This window comes from Cervus elaphus, chromosome 18 (genome assembly GCF_910594005.1).
Source record: "Cervus elaphus chromosome 18, mCerEla1.1, whole genome shotgun sequence".
NCBI lineage: Eukaryota > Metazoa > Chordata > Mammalia > Artiodactyla > Cervidae > Cervus > Cervus elaphus.
The window spans coordinates 35,938,171-35,965,139 of record NC_057832.1 but is presented as its reverse complement, the minus strand read 5'-3'; the positions used below and the strand labels follow the sequence as shown (position 1 = coordinate 35,965,139).

General features: G+C 35.9%; 1 protein-coding gene across 1 annotated transcript; it reads left to right on the top strand.

The window, feature by feature from the left end:
- Window positions 1-13,215: 13,215 nt before the first annotated feature.
- Window positions 13,216-14,346, top strand: PRPS1L1 (phosphoribosyl pyrophosphate synthetase 1 like 1). Its single transcript, XM_043873107.1, has one exon. The coding sequence runs from the start codon at window positions 13,316-13,318 to the stop codon at window positions 14,303-14,305; it is 990 nt and encodes a 329-aa protein (XP_043729042.1). The 5' UTR covers window positions 13,216-13,315; the 3' UTR covers window positions 14,306-14,346.
- The last annotated feature ends 12,623 nt before the right edge of the window (window positions 14,347-26,969 follow it).

Sequence of the window (26,969 nt, the reverse complement as noted above, 5' to 3'; positions counted from 1 at the left end):
AAAAATAATAATCTGAGCACATCCCAACATATGGAACCTTTCTAGTATTAAGTTTCACTAATTTTTGGTCTTATTTTATTTTGAGTCGTAAATAAATTATGAACATGCTGTAAATAGTTGGCCATAATCTAAACCTCCCAAAGAAAAGCAAAGATTTAATCAGCAAAACAAGGGAGTAACTATGGAAAGATGGATTTAATGAAAATCTTCTCTGATTGTAATGTTTTTAGAAAGCGGTAAAAGCTCTTAAAGACACAAGTGAAAGAAACAAGTAAAATTCTGTCCTTCAACAAAGCAACATCATAAACCTATCATGCAGAATTAAAGAAAACAATCTGTGCCATATACTCTTTGAATTAATCATAAATTCAAGCTATAATCTGATAGTTAACACAATAATCAAGGAAATCTTAACTTTCAAAGAGTTACCTTGCCAATTTTGGTTCCAGTTTCATAATACAATTATTCCAATTTTTTTTTTGCATCCATAGCAATGACAGATGCAAACTTCAAATGCAAGCACTATGACTATAATCCATGTTTAAAGTGGAAAGATCAAAAGCGTTTCATTGGTAAAATCTAACAATTCAACCAAAAATCTGATTATTTATTTCAGATATATTGTATTTTTTAAAGAAATATAATTCAATTAATTGTTTAAAATTCATTCTTTTTACCCTTTTTGTACTTTTTTTTTTACCCTTCAATGTGTGATAGATCACAATTAACCTGAAGTAGCTCCGGAAAGTAGTGCTGTTCTTTTACAACTGCTAAAATTAAAAAGAAAAGAATTAGTCTAACTAGAAAAAATTTATAATCAAGATACACACAGTTGTGTGTGTGAAGGGAGGCTGTTTTCAAATGGCCTTAGTTTACCTGTGATACAAATAAATGCTCAGAGATAATGTATCACCTCCACTGAAATGCTTTTGTTCTTAAAAAAGCAAGCGTGATACTAGCATGCATAAATAGTAGTTAAGCATTAGGAATGTGAAGTGACACATCCAGAATAAAACTATAAATAAATAAAACACTGGTCAGACCCATGTGAGCACAAATTGTTTAGATTCAGAGATTCAAGAGAGAGATGTACAGAGCAATAAAAATGATCAAAGGATTTAAAAATAGAACTTATAACAAAAGTCTTGACAAAAATGAGATTATTCAGCAAAGAAATTTTTAATAATGGTTCTCAAGTATGTGAAGAGGATGATATCAGCTGCTCTCCATCTTTACTGAGGAATGAATAAGTAAAAATAAGATTAACTTTCAGGAGAGTAAACTTAAGGGAGATATAAGAGGATATCTTGTATCAGCTACTTTTTTTTAAAGAGCAAATTATCAAAAAGATCTGAGGGATTTCCTTCCTTGGAGATATGTATATGTAAGGTACATATTCTTGTTCAAAACGTTTCAGTGAAGTCTTGCTGGGAGGAATAGCTTACTACCATCAGAACTCAGGATAGGAAGACCATGCTTCCCAATCACCATTTACTGCTTTCAAATACTCTAAAAATGGAGACTTACTATGTCGTCATAAGAATTAAAGACTGAACTATTCAAAACAGTTTATGGTCTATAGTTAAAATATGCTCAGTCCCTGTTAGATAATTAAGGAAAATGAGAAACCATCCGTTTTTAGTTAACCAATAAGTTTCTACATGGCCTTAAGATGAACTTTTGTTTAAAGAGACCTTACTCTATCCTTGTACGTGGAGAAAATCTGCTATCATACGGATTAGGCTGTCAGTGTCTTCCCAACTCTCGCCTGACACAGGAGTACTTCGGTAATGAATCTAGTTCATGAAGTCAGCTGGAACCATGCTCTCTCTGGAACAGGTATACCTTCAGCATGTGACCCTCTCATTACAACTCTCTCTAATCCCACAGGAGATACACGGACACAGCAATAATTTGCTGGTTCTATTATACTGTTATCACCACTCCCAGAGGAAGATAAATGCCGAGTAAAAGAAGAAACTGGAGCAGATCTCCATGTAGACCAATTATGCTATCACTGATCAAAATTTTCAATGCTTGTCTGTATTCTGTACAAATAAATAGTTAACATTTATGAGATATATGCTATATCATATAACATAAAAAGTAACTGTTACTGGTGGTTCATAATTGTTCTACTTATTTAATCCTCACAATCTGAAGAGGTTGATACTATTATTGTCATCCCTTTTATAGATGAGGAAATTTTGGCAAAGACATGTTAAGTAATTTGCCCAAAGCCACCAAGATGTTAAGCTATTGAGCCAGAATTCAAACCCAAATAATCTGGCACCAGACCCTGCATGCAAATTGATAACATGAAACTGCCCCTCTGTTGTTGGATTAAATATACAAAAAAATAAAAATTGCCTTTTTCCATTCTCCACATTGTACTTGGAAGCATCATTAATCACTACCTTTCTAGGCACCAAACAGAGTCCAGAACCAGCCAAAGTCAGTGAAAATAAACTAATGCTTCAAATTTATATATAATTTTCAAGAAATAAAATAATATCTCATTGTCATAAATTCATTTATCCACTGGCAAAACCTCTTTTTTCTTGTCTACAAAAGGAAGAAAACAGATTGACACTAATAAGCTGTTTCTTGTTTTTCATTGTAGTTTATTTGAAAAGAGAGCTCATGAATTGAATTGATAAGAAGTAAATTAACATATAAGGATATGAAGCAGAATGTATTTACACAGAAAGTGACTGTTGGTGAAGTAAACTGCTAAAGTCAACAACAATCACAAGCAATATTTTTAAAGCCAAATTACTAGAAGGTAGTATATAGAATATACATTCATTATATATCTTTTTTATCACTGACCTTAAATTTATAATAAATATAAGAATAACCTTGATTTCAAAGGTGCTAGCAAACATGAGAAAACCAAGTTGGAACTATAAATATAACTACCATGGCACAAGCACACTCTAGCTAATTCAAAAAATGAGCGCTCTCTCTGAAGGTCCCACTGTGAGCTATTTCTGACAATTTCTCAGACTACCAGTTTCTGTTGCTTATAAATAGCCTGCAGACTTGTCCAGTCCAGTCTCTTTATCAGCCACCATGACACAGTCTCTGCTACCACTAACCTTCCTGAGATGGCTTCTCTCAGGGACAAGTGTTCTTTTCCTGTGGCAATTGCTGCTTCCTGCTTCCACCATTCTGCCCTCAGGGAGGGAATATGAGCAAACTCTCACCCTAAATTCTGGATTCAAGAGCTAAGACTAATTATAATTATCTTAGGTTTCAGTTTTACAGATTTCAAGGGTCAAGGGTAATGGAAGTTAAGGCCTGAGGCCTGTCCAAGGTGAAGAATCTCATGGGAGACTTTCGACTCATTAAATCGGGGGCCCCAAAGCTTTCTATGATCAGAATGATGATGACCCACAGGTAAACCTGCCCCCACGATCTATAGGAGGGAAAGGTGGCTTGTTGTTGAGCATAGCACACAGCAGAGAAAAACAGTGTTAAGAAACAGAGGTGAAGGGGCCGGGAGGTCTGGATCCATGATAAGCTGTGAACTTAGGCTACCCTTGCACAGTTCTGCGGCCTAGGGTTATATCAGCTTGACAGTCCAGGGAAACTTAAGGTAGTCCCAGACTAACAGCAACTCCATACAGGAGTCAGAAGCAAATTCTCTCCAGAAGAAAAAAATTTCATTCTAGGCCTCAAAGAATTTCCTCAAATAAAATTTCATATGCCATAATGGTACACAGCTAAGTATAAACAAGCACAAAGGAAAAAAGCAAGCATGAAAAAGAAAAACAGATACAGATTTCAAAAACTTCAGATACTGAAATTACTAGATGCATCTTATAAAACAGCTATTGTACTATGTTTTTTTTTAAAAAAAAGACTGATGGATCTAGGAATTATCATAGCGAATAAAGTTAGAGAAAGACAAATACTATAATATAATATCATTTATATCTGAAGTATAAAAAATAACACTAAAATAAATCTATATACAAAACCAGACTCATAGAAATGGAAAACAAACCTATGGTTACCAAAGGTGGGAGGGAGGTGGGGAGGGGCAAATTAGAAGTATGAGATTAACAGATACAAATTTCTAGACATAAAAATAGATAAACAACAAGGGTTAATTCTATGATACAGGGAATTATATTCAATATCTCATAAGAATGCATAATGAAATGCAGTCTGAAAAAAAACCTAAATTATTATTCTGTACTCCTGAAACTAACAGAATACTGTAAATCAACTATACTTAAATAAATAAATAGGAAAAATAAAAATACACTTAACTAGGCTATAACCAACCCAAGTTTCCACCTCCCCCCCAAAATAGCTTGAAATAAGAACAAGTTTGAAGAAACGTTCAGAGAGCAATGAACTGTAAAAACTGCCCCAGGAGAACTTTAAAAGGACTAAACAAATGTCTTCAAATGAAAAATGCAATAATTAAAATAAAAAACTCAACAGTTACACACATCTACTAGAATGGCCAAAGTCTAGACACTGACAGCACCTAATAATGGTGAGAATGTGGTGCAGCGCAAATGTTCACACATTGTTGGTGGGAATACAAAATGGGACAGCCACTTTGGAAGACAGACTGTCATTTTTCTCACAAAACTAAATATACTCTTACTATACAATCCAGAAATCACACTCCTTGATATTTAACAAAGGAGTTGAAAATTTTCAGTTCAGTTCAGTTCAGCCACTCAGTTGCGTCTGAGCCTTTGTGATCCCATGGACTGCAGCATGCCGGGCTTCTTTGTCCATCACCAACTCCCGGAGCTGACTCAAACTCATGTCCATTGAGTCAGTGATGCCATCCAACCATCTCATCCTCTATCATCCCCCTCTCCTCCTGCCTTCAGTCTTTCCCAGCATCAGGGTCTTTTCCAATAAGTCAGCTCTTCTTATCAGGTGGCCAAAGAATTAAGAGTTTCAGTTTCAGCATCAGTCCTTCCAATGAATATTCAGGACTGATATCCTTTAGGATGGACTGGTTGGATCTCCTTGCAGTCCAAGGGACTCTCAAGAGTCTTCTCCAACACCACAGTTCAAAAGCATCAATTCTTTGGCACTCAACTTTCTTTATAGTCCAACTCTCACATCCATACATGACCACTGGAAAAACTGTAGCTTTGACTAGACAGACCTTTGTTGGCAAAGTAATGTCTCTGCATTTTAACATGCTATCTAGGTTGGTCATAACTTTCCTTCCAAGGTGTAGGCATCTTTTAATTTCATGGCTGCAGTCACCATCTGCAGTGATTTTGGAGCCCAGAAAAATAAAAGTCTGTCACAACGTAGGTTCACCCTTGGTAAAAATAAAAATGTACAATATTGGTGAATGATGTTGATAATAAGGGAGGCTATACGTGTGTGAGGGCAGGGGGTACATGAGAAATCTCTGTACCTTGCTCTCAACTTTGTTGTAAGGTTAAACTGTTCTAAAAAATGAAGTTGTTTAAATAACTCAATAAACTGGTTTATAAAATAACAGACCCATATGAAAAGAGATGATAAAGAATCTGCCTGCATTGTAGGAGACCCAGGTTCAATCCCTGGGTTGGGAAGATCCCCTGGAAAGAAATGGCAACCCATTGCAGTATTCTTGCCTAGAGAATTTCATTGACAGAGGAGTCTAGCGGGCCCCATACCATGAGTTTGTAAAGATTCAGACACTACTAAGTGACTAACACACACACAAATATGAAAAGAGAATGAGTAAGCTGGAAGACAGGGCAGAAGAGAAGCAGAATACAATGCACACATGCAAATTTTTTGAAAGAAACTGAAACAGAGGTTCATGGAAATAGAATGGAGATATATTTTGAGTTTCATCAGAATTCCAGTGAGGAAAGAGAATTAGACAGAAGCAGTATTTGAAGAAGCAATTAAAAAACAACTCACAACTGACGGAAATACACCAACCTGTAGATTCAAGAAACCAAACAAATATCAAGAAAGTAATTACTTTACAAAAAACCACACCTAGACATATAATAGTGACTGTGCATCAGAAAGAAATAAAAGGAAAAGGAAAGAAAGAAGGAAATAGAGAAAGGAAGGAAAGAAGGGAGGGATGGAGGAAGGAAAATCAAAAAGCATCTGGAGGAGAAATAAATGTATTAGTTTTAAAGGAATAGCATTAAAGGAGACTGAGTTCTAAACTCCAAGCCAAAGTTTTTCAACAGCAGTATTTTGAAAATCTATAAGGATATTTTTCAAGCAGATGCAAATGACCCCAAATAAAAGGCTTAAAATGTAAAAATAAGAGCAAAAAGAGTAGGTACATTTAGTTATATATATACAGTTTGCATGCGTGCTAAGTCCCCTCAGTCGTGTCCATCTCTATGCAAACCTATGGACTGTGCCAGACTTCTCTGTTCATGGGATTCTCCAGGCAAAAATACTGGAGTGGGTTGCATTCCTTTCTCCAGGGGATTTTCCTGACCCAGGGATCGAATCATAGTCTCTTGCATCTCTTGCATTGGCAGGTGGGTTCTTTACCACTAGCGCCACCAGTTATATGTAAATGAACGTTGATTATATACAATAACAATATTAATGTGATTGCAGAAGTAAAAAAGGGGAGGGAGGAAAGAAGGAAAATAAGAAAATCAACCAAACTTATTAGGATTACTAACATGACTATATTAACACCAGACAAATTAGAATTTAAGCCAAAAGGCATTACTAGAAAAAAAAAGTATTTACTTTAAAATGATATCTCAATTCATCAAAAAGTTACAGCAACTTAAATTTGCAAATAACAAGCCTCAAAATACAGAGAAATTAAAACAGAGAAACACAAGGACAGAGAGATATATAGCAATAATCACTGTGGAAATTTTAACATATTTCTCTCAGTATTTGATAAAATTTTTAAAATTAAAAAAAAAATTTTTTTAGATTTTTTAAAAAATCAGTAAAGACACAGAAAATAAAAATAACATCACAAACAGACCTGATCTAATGTGTGTGTGTATATAGCACTCAGGAGTATGTACTTTTTCTAGCAGACAAGAAATACTTAGGAAAAGTGACCACCTACAAACATAAGAAAAGTTTTGGCAAATTTCAAAGGACTTAAATCACACAGAGCACATTTTTTGACTTCAGTGAAGCCCATGCAGCAAGGAAGACCCAACACAGTCAAATAAATAAATAATAAAATTAACAGATTTCTGGTGAAACTGATCAAAAAGAAAAAGAATAGTTTCAAAATCTAATACCAGAAATGACAAAGGTAATCATATTAAATATGCTGCAGATATAAAAACATACAGTAAAAGGGTACTGTGGGAAGTACTGTCAATAAATTTGAAAATTTAGATAAAATAGGAAATTTTGCAGAAAAATAAACTTAAGAAAACTGACCAAAACATGGAAATATGTACATAAGTAATAATCTATAACCTAAATGTAACTGATAACCACTAGAAAAACTGAATAAGTAGTCAAATATCTTCTGGTGCAGTTCCACCTAATGTCATAATTTATACAATTTTTCCATAGAATAGAAAAAGATGAAATGCTCTCCAACTCATACATAGCTAGCATAATCTTGCTTTCTTAACCTAGAAATTAACCTAGAATTATGGTCTAAATTCTCTCATAAAGGTACAAGAAAATATTCTAAATAAAATATTGGCTAACTGAATCAGCTAATATATAAAAAGGACAATATGTTATATTGAATTGGGTTTATCCTATGAATGTAAGGTCTGTTTAACATTAGAAAAGAAATCATTGTAATTTACCATATTAAGAGGATAACTACGAAAAATCATAACAATCATGAAAGAGGCAGAAAAAAGCACTTGATATAATCCAAGTCTCTTTCTTGATTAAAAAAAAAGAAGTAGAAATGTTCAAAAAACTAATACTAGAATGGATTTAACCTTATAGAGTATTTCCTAAATACAACATACAAGCATCATACATAATGGTAAAACATAAAAAAATTTCCCTTTTAAAATTAGAAATAAGGCAAGAATGCCCACTTATCACCACTTCTAGTCAACCTGACATTAGAGGTCTAGCTAGCACCACAAGGCAAGAAGGAGGGAAAGTACAAGGAATAGAATGAAGAGCTATATTGTTATTTATTTCCAGATGATATATGGCTTATATAGACACTTTTAAAAGTCACAAATAAATTTTTTAAGAACGGACACAAAATTTAGACTATCAAATATAAAAAAAAAAAAAAGAAAATACAATTTCCCATGATACCATTTAAATCATATAAAATGAAGTGCCTGGAAATACCTTAAAAATGTAAAAATATATATCTGAGGATAGATTTCTATGGAAAAACTACAATAACTTATTGTCATTTAATAGGGTAATTTAAAAGAGGAAAAGCTAGGAGCTGCAGCTGCCACCTCTCCTAGCATCTCTAGAGAGTACTGTGCCATATATTGCTAGCCCAGGAAAAGATCAAAATCCAACTTCAGTTTATAATGAAAGCTATTTCTTTCACTACATCGTAAAGTTGAAAAATTGTTAGTTGAACCAATGTAACTTGGAAAGAGTCTGAACAATGGTTTCCTCCCAAGTGGTAACGTCAGATCAAATTAGCAAGTATTTACTCTGTACAATACATAGGATCATCTTGGACATGTGCTTTTCAGGGTTTGATGAAAAGACTTTCTCAGTGATGAATACTGTATGATACTCAAGGAGGGGAAATGCGATAATAAACAGGAGAGCCTCTTAGTTTCATTCAGTTCTTCAGTGCTAATAAGTGTTAATTAGTTTTCAGTTGTTCAAATATCTAATGGATTTTTTAAACACCCCAAATAAGAATGCACATCTTACATGTATTTGCTAAAGTATTTCTGGAACATACTATAGGTATTTTAACTTGAAGGATATAAATATACATACATATACATGTGTATATATATACAGTTCATAAAGGATTATGTGATATTTGAAAGAAATATTCGTATGTACAAAAGAACATGAAAAGATCTAGAAGCAAAATAAAATATGCCGAACTTACAAGGGCTAGTGAAATGAGTAGAAGCAAAGAAAATCAACTAGTACCTTTTATCTTCCCAAATGGTAAAATAAATGTTAATGATGCAAACTAGTGGTTCTCAAAAGTGTGGTCACCAGAACGGCAGCATCAGCATTACCTGGTGTCTTGTAAGAAACAGGAAGTCTGAGGCTCCACTCGGGGGACCAACTGATCGTTAACTCTAGGGATGAGGCTCTGGAATCTCACACTCCCTACTGGTGATCCTGCTGCCCATAAAATTGGAGAATCACTGAACCATGTCAAACCATACGACATTCAATATATTCTTATGTGAATGGGCAACTGGTCTTAATGTTTATTATGAAGATTAAATGATCACAATGGAGGGGAAAAACAGTCTATAAAATAGGTTGAATAGCATAAATGGAACTTGCATTTTGCCAAATTAATATAAGTATCTTTTTACTAATTTCAGGAAACTAATATTCTACATGAGAAGGGAAAGATCTATTATCAATAGCTTCCTTAAAATACTTAAAAATATTTCACATAAATATTTAGAGAGATACGTTTATTGAAATTAACTAGTTGTGGAACTTCTCCATATATTGCCTCATCTGCAGCACACCTAACCTCATTATTACTCCAAGATTATTTTTTCATACTAAGATTTTTAAGTTCACTAGAAGTTTTTTAAATCCAAAATGTGTTTAAAAAATACCATCACAAGTCTAATATAATACTCAAAATTAAAGTCACATTTCTGAATAACAAAATTTTTGTCTTTTTCTTCTATTTGTTTCACTCATATTTACTTACCTAATCACCATCTTCACATCTATTGTATAAAATGACAGATTTCCAACTAAAAGCTCAGTAAACACACACAGTAGTCAACTTTAATTATAAACAATCACAAAACAAACTTTGAAGCATTTCTACCAATATAAAGCTCTGTGGGAAATAGTTTTCTCAAAGTATTGTAGATGATTATTTTGAACAAAATAAAAGAGGTAAGGTAATGTTACAATAATGATCTGGAACTGTGAGTCAAATGAGGAAGATTAAAGGCACAAAGAAACTCTTCCTAATAAACAAGCAGATAACTGCTGGAAAGAAAAATATGTTACTTTTTGAAATTAACTGCCAAACATTCTCAACCTACACAAAGCTGTCATAAAGGACATCTAAATCTGTCCTTGTTTGTAACGTGTGTTGTGACAAGATTTGACAGTTTATCAAAGAACTATAATTGCCACCTAAACATCTAGCATTTTGTCAACTGCAAGCATGTTTAGTGAAAGCATTTATTTTATTTAAAATACAACAACCCTTTTTCTCCACTTTCTGAAAGAACTGACTGAATTTCTTTTCTCCTTAGCTGATCAAGCTGTATCAGGGCTCTCTTTGAATTATTTATGTTGGAATTGTGAAGGGTAAAAGAATAATCAGTAAAGCAAGAAACTATTACCAAGTTAATAGATATATTCTGGGTATTGACTCAAAAGACCTTCAAAATACAGCAATTCTTACAGATCTGTAAAGATGACATTTAAATATGCTGGCCTTGGGAAGGAGAAAGAGACATTTTCTCCATACCATAATTTCTGTTTCCAGAGTAATTTATTAAGAAACAATGTCTTAAATAGAGAGAATGTGTTGTTCAATGGGCATTATTCCTACCTGTAACTTTGGTCTGAAACAGTGACAAGATAGATGTCTTTCTCAACCTACAGAGACTAAAATAAACAGTAGCTAAATCCCCTTACAGCAGATCCATGTAAGAGAAATATCAGAGTAATAAAGATATTTCCATGACATTACTAATCACTTATCTCTTTTTGGAAATAATTTTTTAAAGTAAAAGGATTTTCCAGTCTCAGCTTTGGGGTTTTGTTCTTTGTTGTAGATGTTCAATAAAAGAGTAAAAATTTTGTGCAACAATTTCTGCGTGACCTTTTGACTTTTCATTCATTCTGACAGACCTCAAATAAAAAGCTGAGACATGATACACTGAGAAAAGTCCTATTGGGAAATTCAGGGATTCTGAGTCCTAATCCACAATCTGCCTCAAGTTACCTGTTAGACCCCAGGCAACTTGCTTCATTTCTCTGAGCCTTGGTTCCCTATCTGTGAATTGGGATGTTAGACCTGGTGGTTTCTAAGGTCATTTCCATCTTTAACATTTTATGATTCTAGACAAATCCCTGAAAGTGTGAGGTGTTGCAAGAGCGAGAGCATGGAGCAAAAATAGCAGCAACACAAAAATTTCTCCTACTTAACACCTCAAGGAAAATGCAACCAACTATGGTTTTTAATGTTTACATTAGCATTCACTTCGTTTGGGTAATAATAAGTCTATTTAAAAACCTGTTTTGTTTTTCTTTAAAAACTGAAAAATGTGCGACATGTTGAGAACACTAAGAGAAAAATCATTTTAATGGAAGCTGCAAGTACTTTTCAGTGCTGCTAAATTAAGCCACAGAATTTTCTTTAGAAATTACTGTATGTAATCTTGGCTGAGGATGAGAATTATATAGTATAGGTGTGTCTGTGGATTTTGTGATAGGAAAGAACATGAATGAAGGGTTGTGGACTGAAATGAGCTGGTATAGGTTCAAAAAATTATTTAGTAATTTCAAAATATTATAAAATAATTATTTTGGTTTTAGATGAAATAAAAACATCCCAGAACCAAATGTCAAACACACAATTAACATGATAAAATTTTCCAATCTCTAATGTCTACATTATTTTTAAGACACAGTTTGTTGTCGAAACTCCTGGTATCTATGATCCCCTCCACTTCTTAGCCCATAACTCCAACCCCTAATGCATTTGGAAGCAGTGTACTTAAAATTTGCTAGCAAAGATGTTAATCATCATATATATTTTTTAGTCTTTTTTAAATTATAAAAGTAATGAAGGTTCAAATACCACATTAACAATGTCAATACATTGTGCATAACTAACCCCAACTACTATCAACCTACTCCTGTCTGCAAAGGCAATCATAATAAAAAAAAAAAAGATGTCCCTAGTGGCTCAGCGAATGACTAATAATCCTCCTGCTAATGAAGGGGACACGGGTTTGATCACTGATCTGGGAAGACTCCACCTGCCTCAAGGTAACTAACCCTACACGCTGCAACTGTTGAAGCCTGAGGGCCCTAGAGGCAGCGCTCTACAGCAAGAAAAGCCACTGCAATGAGAAGCTGGTGCCCCACAACCAGAGAGTAGCCCCTGCTGGCCACAGCTAGAGAAAGCCCACATGCAGCAAGGAAGACCCAGGCAGCCAAAAATAAATAAATAATTTTTTAAAAAGACATCCATAATTATTTGATGCTTTGACTCTATTACTTAATTTTAAATACATAAATATCATACTATGCATATTTTTATGAATTTTTTTCACATTTAAAAATACATTGGAGATACTTCTATACGATTTCTTTCACATGACTATTACAATCTATTTAACAGCAGCCCTGTGTACCAACTATACATTACCTGATAATTTAGCTATTGACAGACATTTATTGGTTTCCATATTTTGCTTTTATAAGCAATTCTAGAGAGTTACTATTCGTCATTCATCATCTTGTACTCTGTAAATGGCGCAACAACCCGACACACATAATACCTCAGGAAATTTTGACTAAAAGGATTAATACAGAAAGAAATAGTTATCAATATATTTTAAGAATATTTCTAGTGAGTAGAGTCCTAGAAGACACATTGAGTCAAAGGTTACATGCGAAATTTCCCTCATGAAATCCCTCACTTAAACATCCCATTAGAGTAGAAGGAATTACCTATCATAATTTTGGCTCAACTGGTGTGTGAAAATGTGTCATTTTCTTGATTTTTAGTGTTTTTCCTTCATATGTTTATTCTTACTTACCTTTTCTCGCTTGGAAGAACTCAGGACACATTCTGGGTATTTCCTCCAGCCCAGAACTTTTCAAAGTTACGTTTTTTGCCTAACAGAAATTTTATGTTTTCACTTACTCAGATTTAAGCTGCCCTTGGAAACTAAAACAGGCACGAACAGAACGGGGGGCGGGGGGGGGGGGGGAGGAAGTTCACGAACTGAAAAAAGGTTTGATTCTCTTTAGTTTACAAGTGTGAAGTCCGTTCCAAGCAGCAATTATTTTTTTAAAGATCTAGGGTAGCAGTTTAAAGTCGCGCGCTGCCTGACGGGACCGGAAGTACAGAGTAACAACCAGAAGCCGTTAGTTAAGTGTCCATAGTATCTGGCGCCCGAGGTGGCTCCTGGCGTAGTCTGCAGTCTGACTTTTGTTCCTGTCTCAGCTGCCGACGTGATCAATGGACGCAAAGAGCCTACCGCAGTTGACCAAAAAGCCAAATATCAAAATCTTCAGCGGCAGCTCCCACCAGGACTTATCCCAGAAAATCGCCGACCGATTGGGCCTGGAGCTGGGCAAGGTGGTGACCAAGAAATTCAGCAACCAGGAGACCTGCGTGGAAATTGGCGAGAGTGTGCAAGGAGAGGATGTCTACATAGTGCAGAGTGGCTGTGGCGAAATCAATGACAATTTGATGGAGCTTTTGATCATGATTAATGCCTGCAAGATTGCTTCAGCAGGCCGGGTTACCGCGGTTATCCCGTGCTTCCCGTATGCCGGGCAGGACCAGAGAGGTGAGAGCCGAGCCCCGATCGCCGCCAAGCTTGTTGCAGATATGCTGTCAACAGCGGGCGCAGACCATATCATCACGATGGACCTACATGCTTCTCAAATTCAGGGCTTTTTTGATATCCCAGTAGACAATTTGTGTGCAGAACCCGCTGTCCTAAAGTGGATAAAGGAGAGTATCTCTGAGTGGAGGAGCTGCACGGTAGTCTCCCCAGATGCTGGTGGAGCTGAGAGAGCGACCTCCATTGCGGACAGATTGAATGTGGACTTTGCCTTGATTCACAAAGAACGGAAGAAAGCAAGTGAAGTGGACGGAACGGTACTAGTAGGAGATGTGAAGTATCGTGTGGCTATCCTCGTGGATGACATGGCTGACACTTGTGGTACAATCTGCCACGCAGCCGACAAACTTCTTTCAGCTGGAGCCACCAGAGTTTATGCAATCTTGACTCATGGGATCTTTTCTGGCCCAGCCATTACTCGCATGAACAGTGCAGGCTTTGAAGCCATCGTAGTCACCAATACCGTACCTCAGGAGGATAAGATGAAGCACTGCTCCAAAATACAGGTGATCGACATCTCCATGATTCTTGCAGAAGCCATCAGAAGAACTCACAGTGGGAAATCTGCCTCCTACCTGTTCAGCCATGTCCCATTATAATAGAATAATGTTAGGAGTTGTGTATTAAATAAAATAAAATATATCCTGACCATTAGTTTTCCTTGATGTTTGATGAAAAGTTTGACAGAATACCCTGCTTGCTACAGCGTGGGTTTCTAAATCCCACATCATGTATATTAGATGTTTATTTTAGATTGGAGAAAGACTCATGGAGAATAATTGCTAGAATTTCCTATCTAGGTCATCTCATTCTGGCTTCTTTGATGAGTTTGTGAGCCTTGCAGCTTTAACTACAGGTCAGCAGCTGACTTCAGACTTTGAAGGTGTTGTGTGGCGTCCTTTGAAATTAACTGGGGAAACTTAGTGTACTTAATATGGGAATGCTTCAGGGTTTACTTTGTCCAGAATAGCTAACAGTGCAGCCAACCCAGTCCACCATTGCCACCACCACATCTCCATACCACCAACCCCTCCCTATTCCCTGTATTCCGCCCCCCCATCTCCATGTATCACAAGTTCTCCAAGATCTGTGCTAAATTACATGAAGAGCCCTGTGCAACCCAAACCTAGTTTACCTGGTTTCTGAGTCACCTGAAAGGCCAGAGCAGCAGCTTTCAGATTGAATAGCCATTGGGGAGAATCATGAGAATATGCTACTTGAGAGGAAGAAAATAACTCTGTCACCATATGTTTAGAGACTATGTATTTTTTTTCAATTTATTTTTAATTGAAGGATAATTGGTTTACAGAATTTTGTTAGTTACTACCAAACATCAACATGAATCGGCCATAAGTAAGAGACTATGTATTTTGGTTTCTTCACTATACCTGTTCTTTTTGATTTAGCTTTACTTCCAACCATCTTAACATTTTCCTGGTCAAATGTCCTGTTGAATCCAAATTATCAGTGTACCAGTCCTCTGGAAAGCAAATCCACTTCATACTATATAGTCTCTAAAATTTGCACTATGTAGTCTCTAAAATCTCAAGTTTTTGCTGTAGCTTAATCTAAATCTACTACAGCCATGGAAGAAGATTTTAGGTGCGTGTTGTGGTACCTTTTGATTAAACATTTAATTTTAATCTTCCTTGCATTTGGTTGGCCTCCAAGATGACTTCAGATTTACATTTTTAAATTTATATTATTGTCCCTTATAGAGAAATCCAATAAAAAGTCTGCATGTATGTGAGATAAATTAAGACCTCATTTAGATACATCCTGAAATTTCTGAACTCCAAGAAACTTCAGACAGGCCCTAAAAGTTTCTGAAAGGTAAAACATAAGGTAGTTTTAAAGAAACAATATTCAGATTGCTGTCAGACTTCTCATTTGATCTCTCAGGTAATAAGCAAAATGGAACAATACTCTTGTAGCTCTAAAGGAATATTCTTTTTAACAGTTTCTGAGCTTAGCCAAACTATTACCAAGTTTAGGGGCAAAATTAAGGGACTTTTATGTACTAAAGGACTCAGAAACTTTACCACCATAGAAGGGTCCTGAAGTATCACTTGAGGATACTGAAAACAGAAAATATGTTCAACTAAGAGGAACACGTGGAATAAAAGATGATAGTGAGCAGAGAGAAATAACTGAAATGGATAGAAAAATAGTTTTGTGAAATTATGAATATCATTACAATTAGTAAGGCAAAATTCAACCAAAAATTGAGTCACAATGTAAAGCAAAGTTTTAAAAAATCTACAAACAAGATTCCAGGCAGTAGCCACAAAACATGAGAGGCTAGGATTAATCTGCGTATATTAACTGTCTTAATTAGTTTGGAAACTGACATGAATGATTGACATTATAGAAGAAAATAACTTTAAATAAAAGTTTTCTAAAATTTAAGAACAAGCAAGAGAAGACAAGAATGGGATAAATTGCTTCCAAAATCCTACACAAAAAAAAATGGCATATTGTTTTTCAATCCATCAGTCCCGTCTGTCCAACTCCCGACCTCATGGACTGTAGCATGCCAGGCTTCCCTGTCCTTCACCTTCTCCCAGAGCTTGCTCAGACTCATGTCCATTGAGTCCATGATGCCATCCAACCATCTCGTCCCGTGTTGTCCCCTTCTCTTGACATAATGGCACAGTAAACAAAATAAACACATCCAACTGAATATAGGAAATAGATGAGGAAGAAAACAATGTAGAAAATAACAAATATTTGTTATCACAACTAAAGATAATATGTTAAGAGATCAGTTATCAGAATGAGTAGCAAAAATATCTAATGACATGCTGTTTAGGGGAGACACATCAACACAAAAAAATTGGATATAAAAGGATGATGAAAAACATACCAAGTAAATGCTTACCAAGAGAAACTAGGAGTGATACTTCCAGTCAAAGTAAAAACAATATTTTTCTGATTATGAATCTTTATGAACCTAACAGTTCAACATCAAAGTTTAAGGGAAAAAAAATCAGTGAGAATATAAGGAGAAATGTATAACTTACAGAGTGAAATTTTAACAGAACTCACACATAAATGATCAAGAAAAGATACTATAGGATTTAAATAACTCCATATCACGTTAACTATGCATGAAAGTTTTACAGGTAATTCACATTTTCTTAACTTGAATGAAAACATTTAGAATATTAAAAACACAATAAGTCACAAAAATCTTCATAAATTTTTAAAAAAGAATTTATAAAGACCATATATAGTAAATGGATTTACAATCATCCTGACTATATTTTGAAAAATTAAATTCTCAGTAAAGTAGTAATAGAATGAAGCTTGCTTGATTTGATAAAGAAAATCTACTAGAGACCTACAAAGATATACTTAATGATGAAGTATTGAAAATGCTCCCATTAAAATCAGGCAACTTTCAAAGCCAGTGAAATAAGGCAAAAAGAAAAGAGCTAGTAATACCATGGGGAAAAGAGGCAAATTCTCATTATTTGCAAATGTCATGATTGTCAACAAAAAAGTCCAGCAGTGAAAAAATCTGTTCCTACAAGAGGTCAGTAAAGTGACTGTACATCAGATAAATAAAACAATAGCCTTTTCTAAATACCAACAAATCCTAATTGAAAAAAGTTTCCACAACCTAGAGCTGAAAGTGAAAGTGAAGTTGCTCAGTCTGTCTGACTCTTTATGACCCCATGGACTGTATAGCCTACCAGGCTCCTTCATCCATGGGATTTTCCAGGCAAGAGTACTGGAGAGGGTTGCCATTTCCTTCTCCAGGGGATCTTCCCAACCCAGAGATGGAATCCAGGTCTCCCACATTCTAGGCAGACGCTTTACCGTCTGAACCACCAGGGACTAGAGCAGGGAATTTTTTTTTTAGAGCAAAAAAATCTCCATTATAACCAGCAATAAATTCCCAAACTGTAGGGCTTGTATGAAAAACAATTGCTAAAAGATACAAAGAATATCTGAATAAATGCATTATGATTCTAAATATGAAGAAGAATATGAGTTACCTCAAATTCAGTCAGTATAAACCCAGTAAAAATCTGAAGATTTTTAAAGAAAACTTGTAAGCTCTTCTTAAAGTTAATCTAGAAAAATGAGGTTAAAAATATTCAAGATCTTTTTGAAAATGTTTTTATACTACAATATTAAACATTGTAATGCTACAGTAATAGGACTGATGTATTGATGCAGGAATGAACACATAAATTAATACTACAGAATTTAGATTCCTGAAACAGATCTAGGTATACTTACAGGAATTTAGTATACACATAGCCTAATTCAGTGGAGGGATTGTGTTACTGGAAAAAATTAGCATAACTGAATCAATTCTATAGGTGAATCATTATTACAAAGTCCCTCTGGAGATGCTTTCCTGATATCTTGATTTGGCAACCACCTTGAAATCTACTCAGATTCTCTGAAATGGGGGATAAGATTCCTGCCATAGTTGGTTTTTTTTGTTTGTTTTTTCCCTAAGTATCTTCACACAAATGTTGATCAGTCAGATAATGGTGATGCTAATAATGGACTTCTTAATGTCAATTGTCATTTATCAATTAGACTTCCCCTGTGGCTCAGATGGTAAAGAGTCTGCCTGCAATGAGGGATCTAGCTCCATGAAGATCTTAACTTTCTGCTTTTTTGATTATATCCTGGAAAGCACCTCCAGCCTCTTTAAAACTTCCACTTCAAGTACCATCATAGCATTATACCTTGTTTATATGAAGAATAACCAATATTACTTTCACACATGTAAGCAGTCATTTTGGACAAACTGTTCTTAGAATATGAAATAGATGAATAGTGAATACCACACACTGCAGAATATATTCACCCCGTGGTTAGAAACGTCACAGGTTCCCTAGCTGAAAGTTACACTGTGCTTGTGGTTATTGGCAAAAAGTTGTTTTATACACTCAATAATATCACATACTAGTTCATATATATGATAAAACTGTCATATAATGTCACTGGATAAATAACACACCAATCAAGCTAGATAACTCACTATTAATTGGGATATCAGTTTTGTTTTGTTCTGTTTTGTCTTTGAATGATGCACAAAAGTAAAACCCAGAAGGAATGGTTATAAAAAACAAACTGTAAAGCCCTGGAAGAACATGTGAAATAACTTTTATACTCTTGTAAAAGAGAATTTATAAAAATTTATAAAAGATGAGATTGAGGCATGACTTCCAGGATTCCACAGACAGGAAGTAATAGGCTGACAGAGAAACTCAGCTGCAGACATGTGGTACTCTTTGAGAAAAATAAAGAATGACCCTAAGAGCAGAGATGCCAAGAGTGGTGCAACGGCCAGCAGTGTCGTTGAGAAAGGGCTAGAGGTTGGCTGAGCCTCGTCTGTGAACCCAGAGACTGATGGAGCCACTGTTGCAGCCCCTGAGGCTGGAACTGTGGACCCAGCAAATGGAGCATCAAGTCAGAGAATTATTTCCAGCCCTTAGTACCTAAAGAAATCTGCCCTATGGTATTTCAAACCTGCTTGGGGTGGGCAACCCCTTTATTCCTTCAGATTTCTTGCTTTGGGAATAGGAGTGTATATCACATGCCTGTTTCACCGTTGTATTTTGGAAGCAGATAACTTGTTTTCAATGTTCACTGGTCCACAGATGGAGAAAAGTTTTGCTCCCGGATGTTTCACTTATCTCTGATTCAGATGATTTAATCATGAGATTTGGGACTTTTGAAAGGATGATATTTAGATGAGCTTTGGAACTTAAAGTTGAGGTTGTAATGAGTTGAGACTTTGAGGGAATGTTGGGATGAGGTGAATGTGTTTTGTATGAATAGGAATTTGGCAGGGGCTAGAGAGCAGATGGTAGTGAGTTCAATAGAGGCCCCTCCCACAAAAGATACATTGATGTCATAACCCCCGAAATCATATTTGGATAAGGTGCCCTTATTTAGATAAAAGATCTTTGTAGATATAATTAGGTTTCAGTTCAGTTCTGTTCAGTCGCTCAGTCGTGTCCAACTCTTTGTGACCCCATGGACTGCAGCACCATAGGCCTCCCTGTCCATCACCAACTCCTGGAGTTTACTCAAACTCATGTCCATTGAGTCAGTGAAGCCATCCAACCAACTCATCCTCTGTGGTCCCCTTCTTCTCCTGCCTTCAATCTTTCCCAGCATGAGGGTCTTTTCAAAAGAGTCAGTTCTTTGCATTAGGTGGCCAAAGTATTAGGGTTTTTAGTTTCAGCATCGGTCCTTCCAATGAATATTCAGGACTGATTTCCTTTAGGATGGACTGGTTGGATCTCCTTGCAGTCCAAGGGACTCTCAAGAGTCTTCAACACCACAGTTCAAAAGCATCAATTCTTTGGTGTTCAGCTTTCTTTATAGTCCAACTCTCACATCTGTAATTAGGTTTAGGTTTCCAGATAAGATCATCCTGGGCTTAGGGTGGGCCTTGAAATCAATGACAGGTGTCCTTACAGGGGAAAAGCAGAGGGATATTTGAGAGAGAGACCCAGAGGAGAAAGTGATATGATGATGGAGGCACACACTGGAGTGGTGTATCTACAAGCCAAGGATTGTCAAGGATTATAGCAGCCCCTAGAAGCGAGGAGAGATCTATTCAAATTCTCCCTCAGAACCTCCAGAAACACCCAAGTGTATTGATACCTTGATTTCAGAATTTTGTCCTACAGAACTATGAAAGAATTTCTGTCATTTCCATTCATCCAGTGTGTAGGTCTTTGTTACTGGAGCTGTAGGAAACTCATACAGATTATATACCAGGAAACGGGGCACTGCTGCAACCATCACCTAAAAATGTGGAAGTGGCTTTGGAATGAAAGCATGAAGAATAGGCTTGGAAGAATTTTATTTTAATGCACTTTTTATTTTGAAAAAGTTCAACAGAAGATAGATTTCAAACTTAGGTTGTGTTTAGATGGTCTGTACAAACTTCAAGGTGAAGACAGCATCATTCTCTATGACATTCTGGATCTGCTGCAGGCATTCTTCTGTCTAAATGGAGCATTTTGCAGTGCATCTTGGGGGTACAATCATTAGTTATTTTATGAGAAAATTGATTTCTGTGAATAACACAGTCCAGCTCAGCATCCATGAATTTAGAGAATATAACCTGGTGATCTATTGAATCAAGTGAAGTAGAAAATTCTAATCTTGCTAAGCCACTGGATCTATGGTCCTTTGGTGCCCAAGAAGCGCTCCCTTTGAACATGATGCAACAACGTTCAAAATAATATTCTTCAAACTTGTGAGGTCTCCTATGCTAAATATACTTAAATTATGATCTTAAGTCATCATTATACTAGAAAGGGACCTGGATTTTGCCTTAGAACTGCCTAGGATTTTTGGCTAGGTTCCTGAAAGACTTGGAAGAATTTTGAGGTGTGTGATAATAAGAGCTTAAATTACTTTGAAGAGACTATTGGTAGAGATAGAGACAAAAAAGGAGATTCCTGGGAAAGCTCAGAAAGAAGTGAAGAGGATGGTGTGACTCACAGATCCAATCTACCATCTGAGCAGAAGGCAGGAGTAGTCATAGTTACACAAGAAGGATTGGTAAGGTTCTCTGTTATCTCATGGTGGGGACACCATGACAGACACAAAATCAAAGCAGACAGAGACAGGATAAAATAAGCACTGTCACTGGGGCTATTATTCAACCCACCACACTGCATATTTTCCCTTCTCTAATTATCTTTTTTGGATCCCCTATTAAAAGGTATGTTCTTTTCTGGGTAGATCTTCTCTATCTCCTAACTTCCTCATATTTTTCATCACTTATTCTTCATCAGTGGGTTAATGGTTAATTCTTTAATTTGATCCTCTAGTTTAATTCAGTCAGTTCTGTTACTAATTAATTCTATGATTCATCCCATCTATTAATGAGATGGGATGAGGTTTCCTTTCAACATCAACAATCATCCTTTTAACTTTCTCATACTCTTTTTGTTTTTCACAGCAGCCTCATATTATTTTTCATTTTATGGAATATAGCATCTTAGTTCTACAATTATGTTTAAACTTTAATTCTATTTCCCAATATTAGCTGTCTTATTGAGGATGTACAGTAATGGAGAAAAAGAAAGATAGCAGGCAGCCTATCCTTTGTGGTGGATATTTTGACTTCTGGCTTCAAAGATTTCCTAGCTATTGGGATGACCATAACTTACTTTGGATATTGCGCTTTTCAAGCCTAAAAGGCCTCTGTGAAATTATTCCCTCTTGCTTCCAAGAACCAGACTCACAAATTGTTTCTCGTGGCAAAATGCTGAAGTCCACTGTTATCAAAGTTGGAGACAGTCACTACCATTTCACTGCTCTTTATTTTTTATATATAATTTTATTTATTTATTTAATGTTTGCTCTGAGTCTTCATTGCTTTGCACAGGCTTTCTCTTTCTCTACTGGTGCTACTCTCTGTTGCAGTACTGAGTCTTCTCCTTGCACTGGCTTCTCTTCTTGCAGAGCACAGGCTCCAGGGTGTGAGGGCTTCAGTAGTTGCAGCACACAGGGCTAGTAGTTGGGGCACATGCACTTCGTTGCTCTTCGGAATGTGGAATAATCCCGGATCGGGGCTAGAACCTATGTCCCCTGCACTGGCAGGTGGATTCCTATCCACTGTGACGCCAGAGAAGTTCTCCACTGCTCTTTAATGTAGTGATGTGTGTTAGTCGCTCAGTTGTGTCAGACTCTTTGTAACTCCATGGACTGTAGCTCGCCAGGCTCCTCTGTCCTTGGAATTCTCCAGGCAAGAATACTGGAGTGGGATGCAATTCCCTTCTCCAGGAGATCTTCCCAACCCAGGGATCGAACCTGGGGCTCCTGCACTGCGGGCAGATTCTTTACTGTCTGAGCCACAAGGGAAGCCCTTTAATGTATTAATTTAATTCAATAAATTGCTCATAGACCCTTCCATTTCTCAGTACCTGATAACCCTTTGAGAATTAATCTAGAAATTTGTTACACAACTTCCTTTTGGGGGATTATTTTATCTTTATGACCTTCAATTCTTTTTTTTAATATTTATTTATTTATTGGCTGTGCCAGTCTTAGTTGTGGCATATGGGATCTAGTTTCCTGACCAGGGATTGAACCTGGGCCCCCCAGCATTGGGAGCATGGGGTGTTAGCCACTGGACCACCAGGGAAGTCCCTGAACTTTAGTTCTTTAGTTCCATTAGGGTTTGTTGGCAGTTGGTTTCCATATACTTTGTATCAACTGGGGCTTGTTTACTTTTCTTCTTTTTTGATGACTTCCCTTGAGGCTAAGTATGTATTTATTTTTATTGCCCTTTTCTACTTCTCGCTGATATTTCTAAAAACTATTATAAGATGTATGACTATTTTCTTATCAAGGTGTCTTCTTCATTTCACTTTTTATAACACTATAGTACAGAGACTTTCCTCCCAACTCTTGGTCTTCTCAAACTTCTTCCCTATCGTCCCAGTGATACAGCTCATTTCAGCTTCTGTGGGCCAATCTGAAGTGTGTAGGCCTTGTCATAGACTAGTATCTGAGGTAAACACGCTTACCGTAATGTGGTCCTCCACATTCCCTATGTGCTTCTGCCAGACTTATTCCTAAAATGGTACTGGTGTTACTTTAATCCCATGATCAAATTTTTCATTTTTTTCATTATTTACCCCAAAATCCACCCTTTATTTTGATATATAGCCAGCAAAATCTGGCCCACTATTCCCACTATAAACACTCCACTTGAGACTTCCCTGGTGGTCCAGTAGTTGAGAATCTTCCCTGCAATGCACGGGAAGTGGGTTTGATCCCTGGTCAGGAAGCCAAGATCCCACATGCTGAGCACCACATGTGCAGTGACGAAAGATCCCACATGACACAAGGAAGGTCCCACGTGCTGCAACTAAGACTTGATGCAATCAAATAAACAAATAAATGTAAAAAATAAACTCTCCAATCCATTCTTAATAGTCTATTCATAGACCCAGAAAATATATGCAAATCTCTGCCATAATTCCTCTGTACCATTCACCTAACTCCAATAGCCTCTCTGTTATCCGCCACTTGACTAAATCTTACTTTCCATTTCTTTTACAAACATCTCAATATCTGATCTCCTTCTGTCTCCCATAAATTCTTACTATTTTCATTATTCTCTACAATGTTGCCTTCTCTTCTGAGATTAATTTGGGTAGTCATTAAGAGTTGCAAATATTTCATATATTTTTTTGTATCTTCAAGATGTTTCATATAATGTTTAATACTAAGCAGTCAGGTATTATGGTTTGGTTGATTTTTTTTTTAAGATATAAACAGTACCTAATGATGGGTAAACCTACAAATATGTAAGTAAGTGTTTTAAATAACAACCTAAATATTTTTATTTATTTAAAAAGCAATAGGAAACTATGGTGGCTTTTTAGGTATGTTTTCAGTATATGATTGTTGTACTGAAAATAGTACATTAGGAGAATGTCCTTGCATTGTGCAAAGTGGACTGGACTAGAAAGCCTATGCAACTGGGAGAACAAATGTGTCCAGGTGGGTTCCATTTTTGAAAATTAGGCCAACATAATATTTTTTTGATTTGTAGTAACAAAGAAGCCCTCACTTTCTTAATCCCTAATGCACACATGAGTTGTTTACTGGAATTCAGTCTGAGTATAAATTTCTAAATGTAACACTGACAGTATCTCTTATCAGATGACATGATTAATGATGTTTTCTTCAGAGTGGCTTCAGTTAGTGTTTATTAAGATGCTTCCCAATTCCTAATGCTATTTCAAAGATACAGTCAGATGATTATACTTATGAGCACCCTGAAGAATCAGAAAAGATAAGGCAGTGATTGAATGGTTTTAAATAATACATTTTACCCAGATTTAATTATTATGCAACTAGTGACTCTCTTCTCTGTTTTTATACTTGTCATTATTTCCTTGTTCTCTCGGAAAGCCATTACTTTCTTTACCCTCCTTTCATTGCAGATGCTATGCAACGATTGGTGTAACTCATTGCTCAGAGCAAAGAAAGAGACAGGAGCCTCCCTTTTACAAAATGGAAATGTTTGGTTGTCAGATAGGCAATGAATCTGCTTCACACATTTAAAATCGTGCTTTTCTTCTTCCTCTTTGCTTACCATTTGGGTTTTTCACTTAACAGCCCTACCACTTGAAAGAGAATTAAGGACAGCAGCCCTGTGAGGGTCTCCAGGAATGATATACCATGCAAGGGAACAGCAAAGGCAAAGACTTTGAGGTGAGAACATGTACATGTTAGAACAGAAAAAAGACCAGTTTGGCTGGAGTAGAATGAACAAGAGGAAAACCTCTGCTGAATGAGGTTAAAAGTCAGTAAGCTGAACAAAGCAAGCTGGATAAAGGAAGCTATCACATGCTCTGAATTCCTCTAATCACTAGTCACCATCAAATTGATTTATGGTTTGCCCCTGGCCTATAAATGCTCAAGTCTCTACTGGGAAGATTTTGTCTTAAATTATTACTGCTTAATAAGTTAATGTTTGCCTTCACAGGGACTTTCTGAATGCAAAAGCAATTCAAATATTCCCAAACTTGCCAAATCATAAAATTCCTGACTTCCTACGCTTAACCTCCTTAATCTCCAGAGAAGAGGCCTGGCAAAAAATATTTTTAAACAATTAAACTAGATGATTCTTATAATCAGGCAAACTTAGGAAACACAAACCCCCAAAGTGAGATAAATAGAACTTTGAATGTCAAAGGCAATTTTGAGCAGTAGCATCCCAAATTACATACTGCTTTACAAATATTTGTGGCAGTTCTAGCCAACTCAAGGTACATGAGTTGCCATTTTCCTCTCCCATGACTATGGTCCTAATCTCTGATGAGTCCCAAGGCACTTCCTTGACTCTAGAGATAACTTCAGATTTCTGCTCCATGCAGGAATCCAAAGCCACTACCAAGCAATAACATCTGACATAAGAAATGAAACTTACATGACATCCCTCTTATAGGGTTATCTCTAGACCAAGCAGATATCTCAGGTGATTTTTATTTTGAGCAATATTGAATTAATACATAAAAAATGTATTTGTGTTTGGGGATTGATATGTAAGGATAATTTTGGTTTTTTGACTCAGAAATATATTGACACAGACTTTATTGCTTCAGAATCTGAAAAAAAAACGGATTTTGAAATTTCTTTTTTTTTTTTTTTTTTGATGATTTTTTTTTATTTTATTTTATTTTTTTTCCAGTGGGTTTTGTCATACATTGATATGAATCAGCCATGGATTTACATGTATTCCCAATCCCGATCCCCCCTCCCACCTCCCTCTCCACCCGATTCCTCTGGGTCTTCCCAGTAAATTTCTTTTATAAAAGTTTACACATACAGACATATTTCTGAAGCACAGGGCAATGAAAATAAAAATTAGCTTTAGAATTAGATAAACCTTAATTTCCATTCTTGCATATACTGCTTACCAACTATATTACCACCCAGTTAATACACGTCTTTGAATCTCTGATTCCTCATCTCCATAATGGAGACAAAATATCTTACACAATCGCTGTGATTCAAGATGAACATGTGTGAAACAGCTAGAACAGTTTTGGTCACATGGTGTGTACATGAAATAAAGCCTAGATTTCCTCCTTTCCTTTGCTTGAAACAGAAATCTCCTTCTATTAATAGACTTGCTTAGGAGACTGTTTCCTGTGTTCCTCTATTTGGTAACAGAATTTGGATAGTATAATGTGGAAATCTTAAGAAATACTCTAAAATGTTATTTATTCAAAGTTTGATAACTTACACATATTCAAACAAGCAAAATCCTCAGTTAACCTTTTTAGTGTATAGGTATATGCCCTAGACTTGTAAGGAAACCATGGAATCACACTCCCTTAGAATTAAATAGGACCCTCAACATCATTAGTAGAATATACTGAATTCCTACAAGCGAATGATAAAAAAGATAAGCTCAAATTGGGGCCTCATTTACAAGAATATGGGCCCTGGAGTTAATAAAGAATTGTCCAAAACTATGCTTTCTGCTTCTTCAGGAAAGAATAATGGCTGAATTCTATGCAATCTCCAGTTTTTAAAGTAATATTACATTGTATGTGCTCTACTACCATGAAGAGTCAGAAAAGTTAAATGAACCTAAGAAAAATAAATATAAGAATAAATATAAAAATAAATATAAATATAAAAATATAATGTAAGAAGAATATAACAAATAAAGATAAGAAGTCCAGAAAAATTTCCTAAATGAATCTAAATGAATCAGAAGAATACAATCTCTGAATA